This window comes from Malaclemys terrapin, chromosome 2 (assembly GCF_027887155.1).
Source record: "Malaclemys terrapin pileata isolate rMalTer1 chromosome 2, rMalTer1.hap1, whole genome shotgun sequence".
In the NCBI taxonomy this organism is placed as follows: Eukaryota; Metazoa; Chordata; order Testudines; family Emydidae; genus Malaclemys; species Malaclemys terrapin.
This window is the reverse complement of record NC_071506.1, coordinates 171,389,228-171,405,432: the sequence shown is the minus strand read 5'-3', so window position 1 is coordinate 171,405,432 and position 16,205 is coordinate 171,389,228. Positions and strand designations below refer to the sequence as shown.

Here is a 16,205-nt window from a genome sequence, read left to right as displayed (position 1 = left end):
TTGCTTCATGCAAGATGTTATAATCCTGCATCAGTTGACATGCTAGGCATTGGGGAAAGTATTTGCAGAAATCCCTTGGGCATTGGAGAAGAAGTGTACAAGCTTCATTTGAGAAAGAGTTGCAAAATAAGTTTCCATTTCTCTGCAGAGGCATCCTAGAAAGGTGCTACGAGGTTCGTTCCTACATAACTCCTTTGTGTACAAAGATCTTGTTTTATATGCGGAGGAACGTCCATTCTAGCCTGCAATTCTAGTATAATAATAATTAAAATACTGCTTATCTTTCCCCTATTACTTCTTTGAGTCGCTGCCTGCTACTTCCTATTAGTGATGAATGAGGAGAAAAGCTGTGCACCAGAATGAGAAATTTGTTACCTGATCATTTTATTTCTGTCAGCAGCTTCTCTCTGAGTTCAGTTCATCCTAGTAGTGTGGTAAGTGATAAGAATACTTTTTTCTGTACAGAAAGATTTAGACATAATTCTCTTAAGGTTTATCATGGGTTTCACTCTCCACTGTGGCACCTCCTGCTGGCTGTCTCGGGGATTAGCACTGCTAGCCGGCGTGCCCTCTCCTGGTGGTGCCTCGCTCGTCATTGTCACCGCCTGCAAACCTGCCTCAGTCCAAGTACTGCTGCATCCTCTTCATGACTCGACTCTCCCGTATCACTGTTCCCTGCACAGCCTCGGTAGGCTGCTTTTAACCCCTTCTCTGCCAGTGTGGGGCAGACACCCCATCACAAGTTTATTTAATACATTATATCAAGTTACTGTCTTAATGCTAACAATTAGTTGCTGGAGCGTCTCTATCTTTGGAAAAACTCTTCTGGTGACTTGAGCTGAAGGGTGTGTCTTAATCCTGGAGCGTACAGCAACAGCATTGAACTGCCTCCAAATTCCATAGTGGAGATCATGAACACATTAGTGATGAATGATGAGAGAAGCTGCTAACAGAATATTACTAGGTAAGAAATGTCTCATTCCTAAAATTTAGGTTGTAGTCTATTTACATCCATCTTAAATGTGCCTGAAGTTCGCTCAGTTGGTCACAAAACTGCAGAAGTTTAATTTAAATGCATTCTGCTAACTATTTTTTCTCCCCGAAGGAGGTGAATTTTGGAATGTTTGATTGTACTAATGGAAATATCCTTCAGGGCCTGGAAATTTTCTTGGCCCAAGTCATGGTACCAGCACTTAAATCTCAGCAGGTAAATAATCAGTATCTTTTCTTAACAAACCTATTTTGAGTTATGTCTAATAGCTGTTTCTATCTCAGTTGTAAATCAGATGAACTAAAACAAAAGTGTCCGTCAAAGGGAACAGAGAATGATATAAAAGTCTATATTAGGATATGCACAGGTCCTGACATTTTTATCTGGGAGTCAGAAATTCATATTTCATATTCATTGTTCATATTTAAATATACCATGACTTAAAAATAGCATAATAAGGTAAGCATGATAAAGCAAGAGAATAACAGTGAGTGTGATGCTAGGGTAAGCTTGAGTAAAAAGAAGTGTCAATTTCTCTTGGTTGCAACATAGTTAGGCCCATGATTTAATCCAGAGATGTGTACAGTTAGGGTCTTCAGCACTTTAGCACACCCTGCAAGCCCCAGCCTACTGGAATTTTCCTGGTTTTGTGGGGCTGTCCAGGGGTTCTGATTTGGTCTGTTGAAACTAGAGATGGGACCAAATTAAAACCCAACATCTGAATATCTTCAGATTTTGCAGCTTGGGCCTTGTCTCTAGTAGAAACTGAGATTTCCCCCCCGCCCCTGGTTTCATTAGAGCCAATTAAGTGGACATTCTGGCCACCTCTCCACATCTGCACTCTGCTGCTGCTTTCCTTTTGCCTCATCCACGTATACTCCTGTTGTCTTGCCTCCCTTGTCCTTGTAGCTCAATGTGCCCTTCTTATCACAATGCAGTATTGTGTCCATCTTCAGCAGGGACATAGTCGGGTGGGATTGCCAAAGCTTCAGCCCCTCTAAAGTAATTTGGTGTTAGATGGTCCAGATGCTGCTCTTTTGATTTTCTTTCATACTGAAGTAGGGAGAAAGATTAGTATCTAACTTCCTCTCTTCAAAGGGAGCCATTGTTCTGAAGTCAAGCTGAAAAGAAAGCCCAACAAGTCACCTTGAGAGAGAGAACTCAGAGCGACATTTCATTACCATGAGGTCTTTGTGCTCATTTGTCTCCTCTGCAGCCTTTTGTCTCACCTGCCAAGGCTCTGAGAGTGGGCCAACCCAGTTTCTTACAACAGCAGTTGCAGTCAGAAGCATAGATGTCATTTTCCTTATAACTTTGTGTCCTTGCCATAATGCTTTGTTAGACGGTTGACTCTGATACAAGACAACTCCATTTTGACTACCATTATAAATACACAGAGCTGCTAAATGCAGTGTTGCCAACTCTCATAATTTTATTGTGACTTTCACAATATTTGGTATTTTTCTTATAACCTCAGCTGTTGGAATCAAGAGATTACATGAGAATGTCAGCTGTCATTATGTAAAAAATAAGATTTTTACTAGAGCTGTCGATTAATCACAGTTAATTAAAATTAATTGCGATTAATTGCAGTTTTAATCGCATTGTTAAACAATAGACTACCAATTGAAATTTTATTAAATATTTCTGGATTTTTTCTGCATTTTCAAATATATTTATTTCAGTTACAACACAGAATACAAAGTGTACAGTGCTCACTTTATATTATTTTTGATTACAAACATTTGCACTGTAAAAATGATAAGACAGTATTTTTCAGTTCACCTCATGCAAGTACTGTAGTGCAATCTCTTTATCGTGAAAGTGCAACTAACAAATGTAGATTTTGTTGTTGTTACATAAATGCACTCAAAACCAAAACAATGTAAATCTTTAGAGCCTACAAGTCCACACAGTCCTACTTCTTGTTCAGCCAGTCGCTAAGACAAACAAGTGTTTACATTTATGGGAGATAATGCTGCCCTCTTCGTATTTGCAATGTCACCTGAAAGTGAGACCAGACATTCGCATGGCACTTTTGTAGCCAACATTGCAGGGTATTTACGTGACAGATTTGCTAAACATCTGTATGCCCATTCATGCTTCTGCCACCATTGCAGAGAACATGTTTCCATGCTGATGATGCTTATTAAAAAAAATGTGTTAATTAAAATTGTGACTGAATTCCTTGGGGGAGAATTGTATGTCTCTGGCTCTGTTTTACCCACATTCTGCCATATATTTCATGATATAGCAGTCTTGGATGATGACCCAGCATGTTGTTCGTTTTAAGAACACTTTCACTGCAGATTTGACAAAATGCAAAGAAGGTACCAATGTGAAATTTCTAAAGATAGCTACAGCACTCGACCCAAGGTTTAAGAACCTGAAGTGCCTTCCAAAATCTGAGAGGGACGAGGTGTGGCACATGCTTTCAGAAGTCTTAAAAGAGCAAAACTCCGAGGCTGAAACTACAGAACCCAAACCACCAAAAAGAAAATCAACCTTCTGCTGGTGGCATCTGACTCAAATGATGAAAATAAATATGCGTCGGTCCACACTGCTTTGGATCGTTAGCGAGCAGAACCCATCATCAGCATGGACGCATGTCCTCTGGAATGGTGAATAAAGTATGAAGGGACATATGAATCTTCAGTGCATCTGGCATGTAAATATCTTGCGATGCTGGCTACAACAGTGCTAGTTGAACGCCTGTTCTCACTTTTAGGTGACGTAAACAAGAAGTGGGCAGCATTCTCTCTGCAAATGTAAACACACTTGTTTGTCTTAGCGATTAGGTGAAAAAGAAGTAGGTCTGAGTGGACTTGTAGTCTCTAAAGTTTTACATTGTTCTATTTTTGAATGCAGTTATTTTTTGTACATAATTCTACATTTGTAAGTTCAACTTTCATGATAAAGAAATTGCACTACAGTACTTGTATTAAGTGAATTGAAAAATACTATTTTTTTGTTTTTTTACAGTGCTAATATTTGTAATAAAAATAAATATAAAGTGAGCACTGTACACTTTGTATTCTGTGTTGTAATTGAAATCAATACATTTGAAAATGTAGAAAACATCCAAAAATATTTAAATAAATAGTATTCTATTATTGTTTAACAGTGCAATTAATCACGATTAATTTTTTTTTATTGCTTGACAGCCCTAATTTTTACCCAACTGTCAGGGATTGGTGTCCAAGCCTGGCAGAACCACGTAATGGCAATACTCTGGACTGTGTTGCCCAGTGACAAGTCTGTAGCTGGGGGGGAACCTGGGTCCTTCTTGCTCCACTGGGTTCCAGCACAGGGCCCAGTAAATTGTAGTTCAAAATATTTGGCATAGGGTTTGGACGCTCCTATGTCTGCAGCCTGGGCCACTTCTTATCTTGGCTTCGGTTCCTCTGTTGGTGCCACTGGTTCGTTTCAGAGTCCCCTCTGCAGTCCCTGTGGTTGCGCCCTGGAAAGTCTTCCTCTCTCAGTCACAGCTTGTCATTGTCAGCCTTCATGGTTGAAGGGTCTGCAGCAGCTCAGCACTGGGGCCTGGGCCTGGCCACATGGGGCGGCAGGAGCCTGCACTACACAACTGCTTTCCATTATGGTCTGACTAGACTGATCTGAGCTGCTCTCTTTTGAGCTCAGCCTTCACTGGAAGTATGCCCAGCAGAGGCGGCTGGATGCGGCTTTCTGGGTCCAGAGCTGCTCCTTAATCCTAACCTCCCCACTGCAGGGCTTGTACACCCCATCACACGGACAAACACAAAATTAATATGCCCATTTAAAGTCGGGCATGCCAAAGCACTGAATAATATGTTGTAAGGGGTCCTGTACTTGCCAGGAGATGATCTGATAGGAAAGACTTATATCTAAATTGTATGGTTCTGTGAATAAGCAAAACTTTTCTAATAAACACAATACCTTTGTTTTATATTTTTTCTTGCATTAATCATTTTCAAATAATCAGCACTGGGGAGCTGTGAAAGAAGGCTTGAAGAACAGCCAGATACAAGACTTTCTGTATTCTGTGGATAAATTTGTGGGTACCTTGTCATCAGCAAGACAGAATTTAGAAGATAAAATTCAGCTGCAGAAGGTGGATATTGAGAGTTACCTCAACAACTTGCATAACCCTTCTGACTACATAACAGCAGGTCAGTAATTCCTAAAGGAGAAATATTACATGATCCAAAACAAAACATGGAAATGAGAGTATTTATAGGAAGAGAGATGTTCCATGTTCTCTATGCTGTTAGCAACGATTTCTCTTAAAAGATTTATTCGTTCTCTTCCTTAGAGCTATATTTCTTCTTCTGCTTGGTCTTAATGGGAATGTTTTGGGGCAGCTGCCAGTAAAAAAAAAAATAAAAAAATCCTATAGCAGCAGGGCTGCTAAGGGATCCTGAGTCACTGAGCAAGTGCCCTGCTCTCCAGTGGATGGCACAAGGTCTGAAAGATTTCCCTCTGGATCTCCGGTAAGCTGCACGTTTGAAGGGCCAGGAGCCCTGGTCATAATGCAGAGGGCAAACTCTACACTGTCTCCGCAGATGGAACAATCTGAAAGACCTTTTGATTTGAAACATGCAGAGTTTTCTGGTCCCTATGTGGATTGTCTTCCACCTTTGGGATAATGTGGCCCTCTGACTTCACTGGAGGATGAATGGAAGGAGATGGCGGGGAAAGAGAGAACCCTTGTTCAGTCACAAGTAGAGTTATTAACTAAATATGGTTAATGTACCAGTACATTAGTTTAAATTGTTTGTTAGTTAAATAGGCTTGACATTTTTGTTGGATATGAAAATCCCACATGAAAAATGCAGCAGTATTCCATTGCCTTTTAAGTATACATCTGATTTTGAAGTTATGCATGTGCTAATGGGGCTAAAGCCTGAGGTCCTTGCTCAGTTTTATTTCATTTGACTTTGTTGGGAATTTGGGGAATTTGCCTGGGTATGGACTGAGCAAACTCCGCACAAGGACTTAGGATTTATTCCTAACAAATTAGGGTTGCAGGGAACATACACTGTAGGAACTCCCTGCATGGCAGTGTATAGAGGGTAAATAGGTGGGTGGCAAGGGAGGGAAGGACAGTGGCAAGATAGAGGATCTGCTGCATGGATTCGCTAGTCCTCTGCCCCAGGAGTGGGATGAATGGTGGGCTACTTTGGACTAAAGAAGCCTTCTGAAGTCGGCTCTCCATCCAATCTGGAGCCAGGCAGTGAGAATTTTTCTACAGAATGTTTAAATCTGTGTATGTTTCTTGGCACTTATTAGTAGAATGCAATTTTTGTCTTGTGGTTTTAAAGGCAGTAACATCGAGGTCATTGAGAAACTTGAGGGAGTGCTAATAATTTGGATCAAACAGATTGGACAAATATTGGTGGAAAGTGAACAAATGAGAAAAGAAGCTGATGACATTGGCCCAGCTGCTGAACTGGAACACTGGAAATCGAGGATGGCATCATTTAACAGGTTAAAGCATTGCATTATTTCTCCTGCAGGCTAAAGGGCATTTTGTTTATAAACATGAGCTGTCACTTGAATTTTTGTTTTTTAATTTATTCTTTTTTCAAAGCCTTTTAGATGAGATCAAGAGTCCAAGAGTAAATAAAGTTCTAAGTATTCTTCAGGCAGCAAAATCAAGACTATTAAAGCAGTGGAAAGAACTGGTAATGACTGTGCTTTTAATAGAAGTAATTTTAAGTCAATTAAAAACATGCTGCTGCACTTATGCAACATTTGGAAATGAACCCACATTGCTAATAATAGTTTGGGGATGATGGTTTTTATGTATTGGGCTTTATTCTCTCTTTGATATAAAAATGTAATACCAATTCTCTGGATTTGGAGTCAAGCACACATATTGGGGAGTGGGGAAGGGCAACTCTATCTCATACATTGCCAGTTAGACAGATATCTACACAGGACTGTGGGATTGCCAGGAAGGCGATAGAGAAGGTATTGGCTACAGGCTCAAACTAGTTTTACCTAGGGCACTTACTACATCAGACATATGGACACCTGATCCAAACTTAACAATGCAAAGTGCAGATAATCCAGAAAAACAGACTCACAAGCCATGTGCAAGTGACCTGAGATTCAAAAGCCACTGAATGCACCAGTAGAGGAGATGATGGTCAGAAACAGCAGGTCTACCATCAAGATCTTCTACTCCTTAAAGTGTGGATCTACTTTGAGAATAGTCTGTGGAAAAATGGTACCTTCTTACTCAACTAATCTTGCTGTGTGTACTCAGAGTAATTTCTGCTGACTTTTGTGGTAAAAATAGTTTTTGATCTATTATCCCTGCAGAGCCAACATATGTAAGAGATAGTGAGCTGGATTCCATTTCTTCCTGTGGAGAATCAACAGAATTATTTATCAACTTCAAATCAGTCAGACCTGTATAAGCTGTTGTAGACAAAACGGATACACAGGTGTCACTGAGGGATTGCTTTATTGAAGTGATAGTGTATGTAACCCTTCTGCCCATCTAAGTTGGCAGCAACAAGGGCCGGGTTCTGTATCTAGGGGTTCCGTTTCAATAACGCCATGCAAAACCGGCTCGAGCCCCCACCCAGTGACCTGGGACAATTACATACCACCCCCTGGGCACCTCTAAGAGGCGATACTTCCCCTCTCGCAAGCACGGAGTCTGAGCGTAACAGAAAATGTTTAATAACATGAGGTAAACAACATCAGCATTAAATTGGAAAAACGCCACAACTAGAGTTCTTAGACCAAACCATGAGCGAAGACCCACCCCAGCAAATTGGGCCGTGTCCTCTCCCGTTGGTTCTTGAAACCAGCGACCCAAGAATCACCAAAGTCCCAAAAGTCCACCAATCCCAAAGTCTCTTGCGTCCAGCAACCCAAGAATCACAAAAGTCCCAAAAGTCCAACAACCCCCCAAAGTCTCTGTCCATGATCAGTGCAGCCCCAGAGTTCAAAAGGGGGGGGGGTGAGCAGGGTGTTAAGGGGCACCTTACGTGATCCGAGGCCAACCAGCTGCTTCTCCGTGGGGTTCCACCGCAGCCTTCACCACGAACTGCTCCACTCCACCCGCAGTCCCACTCCTGCCGTCCCACAAACTGCTCTGGCAGCTGCTCCTCTCCGCTCCGCTCACCGACCTGTGAGCCGCTCCGCTCCAGCCGTCCCTTGGGCCACTCCCACAAGGCTCTGCTCTGCTAGCTGCTCCTCCAGCCGCTCCGCTCACCGACCTGTGAGCCGCTTCGCTCCGCTCACCCCCGCTAAGCTAAGTTAGCTTAGCAATAGCTTCAGGCTCCCCCACTAGTTAACACAGCCTCCGTGATCTCAGCTCTTAAATAGCTTTAGCTCTTTTGTGATTTCAGCTCTTAGTGATTTCAGCTAGTAGTAGGGGAGCCCCAGTGCTGGTGCACTATTGGCCCAAAGTGAATCTCAGCTCAGCAGTCTGTAACTAGACTCCTAAGGGAATCAAAGTTAGCTCTCTTCAACAGTGGAGAGAGGAGGTAGTGCAATTGGTGTTTCAACCCCCTCAGGAAGGGGGCCATACCATCAGGTACAAATACCTGTCCCCATCCTCTCTCAATTCACTGGGTTTTGTAACCCATGCCCCTTGACAAGCAAATGCTACTTAGGTAATGGTGAATGACTCACTCAGTCCTTCTGTCATACAACAGTTCCACTGGCCTTGATTCACAGAATCAGGGTAACAAAACTTTATTCTTCCTGCCCCAATAACAGAGAAACTGGGGATCCCACACCAGCCAAAGTAACCACTTTGAGTTGCTGTGGTTTCATGCCAGGCGAGTGGGTGTGCCTATGCAAACAAGATCAGCCCCTGGAGTTCTTTTCCACACTCGCCATAATTCACCACCAGATGTCAGGGTAGAGCTCATCCTGACTCTGCTTACATGTATAAGAAGGGAAAAACCCAGTATATTTTAGAGCCTGAGCTGGTTTTGCAGGGCTGGCAGTTAGAAAAATAAACTGTCTCTATGTACATTGAGCACATTCAATATTGCCAGCCCTGAACATTCAAACATTATGAGTCAGGCCCCCAAAACCATGATATTGGCTAAAAAATCATGAGATTTTACAAAGTGATAACATTGTGCTCTGTTTATTTGCCTCCTAGTTTTTGAGCTTTTAGGGATTATGGTTTCAAGATTTTTTTTTAAACCACGAGGACTAGAAATTTACTTTAATATATGTCAGCTGAAATTCTGTTGAAATCTCATGACTGCAGGAGCTGTCTTGTGATAAATTCATGATAGTTGCCAACACTGCTTTGAAAAATATACAGCTGAAAGGCAATGAACATCGGATCCCAGAATGCCATTTTTACATATACTTTGCAGAGTAGAATTGCAGTTTAATCAGGAAAAACTCTGTCAACTTCAGTGAGGAGTTTTTCCTAAATTGGGATGTGTAGTCCTGTCCAAAAGCTGCTGATCATCAGGTAGCAGTTATGAAATCTAGAGTGGGGTAGATCGTTCCAATTCTTACTCCAACAAATTGTCTCATAGATTTCATTGGGAGTACTTTTATTAGTAAAGGTTTGCAGGATTGGCCCCCGTATTCATTCTTCTTTTAGTAACATGCATTGGAAAGGTAGTGAGCCCACAGAGATTTGTGTGATAAGCCTAAATCATGGGTGGGCAAACTTTTTGGCCCGAGAGCCACATCTGGGTGGGGAAATTGTATGCAGGGCAATGAATGTAGGGCTGGGGCAAGGGGTTGGTGTGCAGGAGGGAGTGTGGGGTGTGGTGTGCAGGAAGGGGCTCAGGACAAGGGATTGTGATGCAGGAGGGGGCTCTGGGCAGGGGGTTGGGGTGCGGCAGAGGGCTCAGGACAGGGGGTTGGGGTGTAGGAGTGGTGCGGCAGGGGGCTCAAGGCAGGGGGTTAGGGGGCTAAGGACAGGGGCTTGGGGTGTTGGGTCCAGGAAGGGCTTGGGGTGCGGGCTCTGGCCCAGCGCCACTTACCTCGAGCAGGTCCGGGGTGGCAGCAGTGTGCAGAGGGGCTAAGGCAGGCTGCCTGCCTGCCCTGGCCCCGTGCTGCTCCCGGAAGTGCCAGCTTGTCCGGCAGTGGCTCCTGGGGGTGAGGTGGGGCAGATGGCTCTGCCGTGCGCTGCCCTGGCCTGTGGGTACCAGCCCCAAGCTCCCATTGGCTGCGGTTCCCTGTTCCCAGCCAATGGGAGCAGCAGGGGGAGGTGTCTGCAAGTGAGGGCAGCGCACGGAGCCCTCTGCCCCCCCCTGGGGCCGCAGGGACATAGTGCTAGCTGCTTCCGGGAGTGGCACGGTGCCAGGGCAGGCAGGGAGCCTGCCTTAGCCCAGCTGCACCACAGGGCTGGCAATTCCGCGGACTGGATTGAAAGCCAGATCCAACCCATGGGCCGTAGTTTGCCCTCCCCTGACTTAAATGCTATTAATTTTAGTTGCCTTTTCCCTTTCAGGATGGTAATGTAACAAATGCTGCCAATGAAGCTAAAGACAATGTAAAATATTTATATACACTGGATAAGTTCTTTGGTCCACTTGGTAAAGCCTCACCTGTAAGTATTTTTATTTTTTTTTAAATAAAGCATTTAGACAGTCTGAAACTTAGAAGAGAAAAAAGAGCTATTATTCCCAGTGGGAGAATGACTCTCCATTTCCATTTTCAAGTGTAGTGCCCGTACAATTGTTGAGTTGAATGTATAGATTTCAAAGAACTCCCAGAAATGGAAAAATACTGCTTCTCATGTAGCAGACGTCTGTCATTGCAGGTGCTAATGCAGGGCAGGAACAAATCAGGGTGATACACCTCTACCCCAATATAACACTACCCGATATAACATGAATTCGGATATAACGCGGTAAAGCAGCGCTCCGGGGGGGTGGGGCTGCGCGCTCCAGCGGATCAAAGCAAGTTCGATATAACGCGGTTTCACCTATAACACGGTAAGATTTTTTGGCTCCCGAGGACAGCGTTATATTGGGGTAGAGGTGTATTCTCCCAAGCCCCACCCACTGCTGGTGCTGAAAGGAACTGCCACTGATAGTAAATTGTGCAGACCTGTCTAATATGATTGTCCCTTTAGTTCCTTGCGTCCATCTCTTTAAGGTTTGCAGTAGGTTTTCCTATTTACTAGTTTTTAGGAAATCTGAATTGCTCATTTTTTCCTTTCTCTTTTGTGTCTTAGGCAGCAATAGTGGAGCACATTCCCAGCTTAATGAACAGTATTCGTATGATTTACAGTACATCACCATACTATAATACATCAGAACAGATGACTTCTCTTCTTCTCAAAATCACTAACCAGATGATTCATACATGCAAGCTATATCTAAGTGAAGGTGTTTTGAAAATCTGGGACCTGGACAGGTAACATGACCTCTTACTAGTTTTACCTTCTTCTTCAGTTAAGACTAATAGAAAAGTCATAGGTTAAATATGAACATTATTACAAAGTAATATTGTGTAAGCCCTGATTCAGCCAAGTAACTAAGTTTTTAATTTTGAGCAGGTGAATGCTTCCATTAACTTCAGCTGGAATACTCAGAGTGCATAATGTTAAGCACATGTGTAAGTCTCTGCTGGATCAGGGTTTATACTATATAGATTGCCATTAAAATGCAAATAGAACAATTTAAAAAGCTATTATTTTGTCATCATGACTTTCTTGATGCAAAGCACACTCAGACAGAGGAAACTAGGAGTAGGAACAAAGAGGTTCTTCGGAGAGAAAACCCTAGGGACAGGCAAGCTGAGAAAGCTTAAGCTCAGGTTTATGCTTTGTGTGTACTTAAGTTAACCATAAAGGCAAACACTACGAAGGGGGTAAGTTTGCACCATATGCAGTGTGGGTGTGTACTCTGTTAGGAGCAGAGTGGGAACTTGCTTGTACTACGATTGCTCTGCACAGATTGCTACAGGAATTCAGTGTGGCGAATGTTAACTTTGCCAGATTTAATGGTACCAATGCAGCTTCTGACCTAGGAAAGCTGGATCCACAGTAGGCTTGCAAGTTAAGTTAAAGCACACTTGGATTTTTTTTTTGGAGACTTTAGTTCTGTTCTCCCTTGCTCTCTTATTTCCTTTTTATTATTTATAATGGCTAATTGTTGTTGTCTTTTGTCTTATACTCTTAGATTATAAGCTGTTTGGGTCAGGGACCATTTTTCTGTGTTTGTACAGCACCTCGCACAGTGGGCTCCTGTTCCATGACTCTTAGGCGCTGCTGCAATACAAGTGATAAATAATAAAAGGGAAACAGGCAGACTAATGGGGGAATACAAGGAAACAATGAGACAATGTTGATCAGCATGATAGGCTGTGGTGTCAGCACCAGCTGCCTAATCGTTGTCAAATTTTGTGTAGCATCATGGCAAAGGAGAGTTTAAGGAGGAATTTGAAGGAGAACAATGAGATGGCTTTATGGGAAGCTCCTCCCATGAGAGAGGGGCAGCATGGAGAAAGCACAAAGAAGGAATAGGAGTTAGAAATTAATATTAGTAATGAGAATGAATGTTTAGTTCATTGCAAGCTGTGCAGGGTGTCTAGTGTGGATAAAAGGCCAAAGGGCCATCTTCCAGAATTGAGAGAGACTTGCACCTTGTGCTTATGGGTGAAGGAGAGGCCTGATGTCTTCGCAGCCCAAGCGATCTCTTTGGCACCCTCTGTCACCCTTTGGGGGGAGAGGATTCAGAAGAGTGAGCTGAATCCTACAGGTAGGCAGAGGAGAGCCTACCCAGAGTTACGTGTTAAATGGTGGGACCTATCACTGCACTGGACCTACTTAAATCCCTGGTATGTGAGAGATGGAGCAGACTGCACAGATAGAATCCTTCCCCAGGGCTAATAAAGTTGTGGCCTCCTGCTTAAATCCATCCCTGTGTCTGTCCTCATTCACCTACATGTACTGATCCAGAGAAGAGGATGTGGCAATAGTGAAAACAAGATGGCGAAAGCCTGGAGGAAAGTTTTCTCTTTGTGGATGGATAGAAAAGACTGCATTTTAGAGATCTTGTGCAGGAATAAACAGCAAGATTTAGACACAGCCTTAATGTGAGGATCTAGAGAGAGGATCAAGTCAAAGATGACACCTAGATTACAGGCATGAGTGACAAAAAAGTAATTCATGCTGAAAATTTCTAGTTGCTCTTTGTGTGTAGAAAAACATAATTACGTTTAACCAGCACACGACAGAATAACCAGCACACGACAGAATATTGATATATACATTATAAATAAGGAGAAGATTTTGTCATGGTTATTTTTAGTAAAAGTCACGGACAGGCCACGGGCAATAAACAAAAATTCATGGGAGCCTGTGATCTGTCTGTGACTTTTACTAAAATAAAAGGGAAGTGGCGGGTATGACAGCTGGAGCTCTGACACGGGGTGGGGGTAGGAGGGGGAAAACTGGGGGGACTGACAGCCAGAGCCTCACCATCATGAAAGAGGACACAGCGCTGGCTCTGGCCACAGCCAAAGCAGCGAGGGGGGGAGGGGAGGGGCAGGGTTCACAGCCCCCGCAGCCACAGGGGCATATAGCCCTGGCTCCAACCCCAGCTGCAGCAGTGACCAGCCCTGGGTCCAAACCTGGCCGAAGGGGTGTGTGTGTGTGTGGGGGGGGGTCCACACAGCTGTGGCCCTGGCCGCAGTCACACGTGGGGGGCTCTCCAGCCCTGGCTGCAGTCACGGGTGGACAGAGGTGAAAGTAAGACGGTACGCCCCGGTACGGCGTACCGGCAAGAGCTGGTGCGCTGTACCGGGGCGGATTGGCTTCCCCTGGTGGCAATTTAAAGGGCCTGGGACTCCCAGCAGCAGCTAGAGCCCTGGGATGCCCGAGCCCTGGGGTAGCGGCGGCGGGGCTCCGGCGGCTATTTAAAGGATCCGGGGCTGCGGCAGCCGCTACTGCCCCAGCCCTTAAAATAGCCGCCGGAGACCCGCCGCTGCCTAACCAGGGCTCCGGCAGCAGGGCTCTGGGGATGATTTAAAAGGTCCAGCATTCTGGTAGCCGCTACTGCCTCAGGCCCTTTAAATCATCCATGGAGCCTGCCGGAGCCCTGGGGCAGCGACGGTGGGGCTCCAGGGACAATTTGAAGGGTCTGGGGTGGTAGTGGCAGCCAGAGCCCCGGGCCCTTTAAATCACTGCCTGAGCCCCCGGTTGCCGCTGCTACCCCAGGGCTCCGGCAGCGCGGCTTGAGTGGCAATTTAAAGGGCTCGGGGCTCCCACTGCCACTACCCTCCGGGGCCCTTTAAATCATCACCCGAGCCCCGCTGCTGGAGCCCTGGGGTAGCGGCGGCAGGGCTCTGGCGGTGATTTAAAGGGCCTGGAACTCCCAGCTGATCAAATGTCTATGTGCTGAAATGTTCTACTATTGTAATCATTTGTGCAGCTCTCAATGGTTCTTAAGTTTGTCTTCTGTTCACTTATTTTTTAGGCAAGAATTATTAAAGAGGGTACAAGAATGCATTTATCTCAATGAACAATATCAAACATACTTTCAGAGAGTAAGGGAGAAGCTAAAGGAAAATCCAAGTGATCGGCAGTTCGATTTCAGGTAAATCATTCATTCTGTCCTTGAATCAAATCTTGTCCATTTATATAATTTATAACTGCACAATCAACATATGTTCAGATGAACTGGAGAGTTTAACATTCAGTGAAAATATAAACTGTAGCATGTTCCAGACCTGATCCTGCAGATTTTACTCAGAATTTTTTTTTCAGTGACAAGTTTTGCCAGTTTGTCAAAGATTTGTTACCCATATAGGCCCAAAGGGATTTCAGTTGAACTAATGCATGTATTTAGAATTAAGCATGTTCATAAGTGGGCTTTTGGATCAGGTCCTTAATCATATTGCCAATGAGAGTTTTGCCTGAATCAGCACTGTAGAACAAGGCCTTCAGCCTGCATCTTAGCATTACAAGGCCAAATTGTGATATTCTGAAAACTGTGACATAAGTGGAGATACTTTTATATACAGAGCCGGCTCCAGGGTTTTTGCCACCCCAAGCGGCAAAAAAAAAGCCGTGATCGCGATCTGCAGCTGCAATTCAGCGGAAGGTCCTTCGCTCCAAGTGGGAGTAAGGGACCGTCCGCCGAATAGCTGGACATGCCGCCCCTCTCCAGAGTGGCTGCCCCAAGCACCTGCTTGGCAAGCTGGTGCCTGGAGCCGGCCCTGTTTATATAAAACAATTACAATTAGGACCAAAATTGGCACATGTAAGAATTAAGCATTAAATACTTCATACTCATCGTAAAAGTGTTTTACTTGATTCTGTACTAATAAGAGTACATTTTAGAAAAAGCGAAACATTGTGCAAGTACAGGAAGAATATATCTGAGTCTTAGAAATTCTTGCAGTATGTTTTATTCTATATGTTTATGATAGTCCCTCTTTTGCCTTTTTTATCATCAGTGAAAACTATATATTTGGAAAATTTGATGCATTCTGTAAGCGCTTGGAAAAGATTTCAGATATAAGCAATATCATGGAAGGCCTTTTAGAGCTACAGAATATAAAAATAGAAGGTATTGAAAAGTTCAATGCTCGTTACCAAATGATTGCTACAAACACCAAATCAAAAACCTATGATGTTCTGGATCACAGGAAACAGGAGGTACATATTTCAGAAATAATAATCAGAAATGTTAAACACTTGTGAAAATCTAAATCAGTCACTTTAAACTATGCATTTCCTTGAAAATATGATGGATTTTAAAACACTATACAAAAGAACCATTGTGAAGTTTATAACAATATATGCATTAATTTGTTTATAATTCTAACATGTTCCTATCTTATTAAGAGAATTTTAAGTTGTTAGGTTTCAAAGTAGCAGCCGTGTTAGTCTGTATCCGCAAAAAGAACAGGAGTACTTGTGGCACCTTAGAGACTAAGAAATTTATTTCAGCATAAGCTTTCGTGGGCTACAGCTCACTTCTTCTTCTTAAGTTGTTAGACATCCACCACTGGTAGTTGTACACAGATAAGTGAACTAGTTGTGAATGTGACAACTTAATGGCCCAGTGGTGCAAATACTTTTTCTTGAATCTTGAGCATATTTTATGCTAATTAGAAAACAAAACTTTTTTTTGAGATCCATGAACCTTAAATCCCATCTGGAAAACCCTAACTCATGCAAGCAGTGATGCTGAAGTCAGTGGGACTACTTGCATCAGTAAGGATTAATTAGAAGAGGAAGAATTGAAGAATCAGGCCCCAGAGTGCACACTAGATT

At 43.5% G+C, this 16,205-nt stretch overlaps 1 protein-coding gene across 1 annotated transcript in view; it reads left to right on the top strand.

Moving 5' to 3' along the window:
• Nucleotides 1-16,205, top strand: part of LOC128831797 (dynein axonemal heavy chain 5-like) — a 279,614-nt gene that overhangs the window by 22,892 nt on the left and 240,517 nt on the right. Inside the window, exons 8-15 of the mRNA XM_054018564.1 lie at nt 1,106-1,207; nt 4,956-5,142; nt 6,295-6,460; nt 6,564-6,657; nt 10,425-10,523; nt 11,154-11,335; nt 14,401-14,520; nt 15,383-15,584. Of these exons, the coding sequence (XP_053874539.1) occupies nt 1,106-1,207; nt 4,956-5,142; nt 6,295-6,460; nt 6,564-6,657; nt 10,425-10,523; nt 11,154-11,335; nt 14,401-14,520; nt 15,383-15,584 (1,152 nt within the window). The remainder of the gene's footprint in view (nt 1-1,105; nt 1,208-4,955; nt 5,143-6,294; nt 6,461-6,563; nt 6,658-10,424; nt 10,524-11,153; nt 11,336-14,400; nt 14,521-15,382; nt 15,585-16,205) is intronic.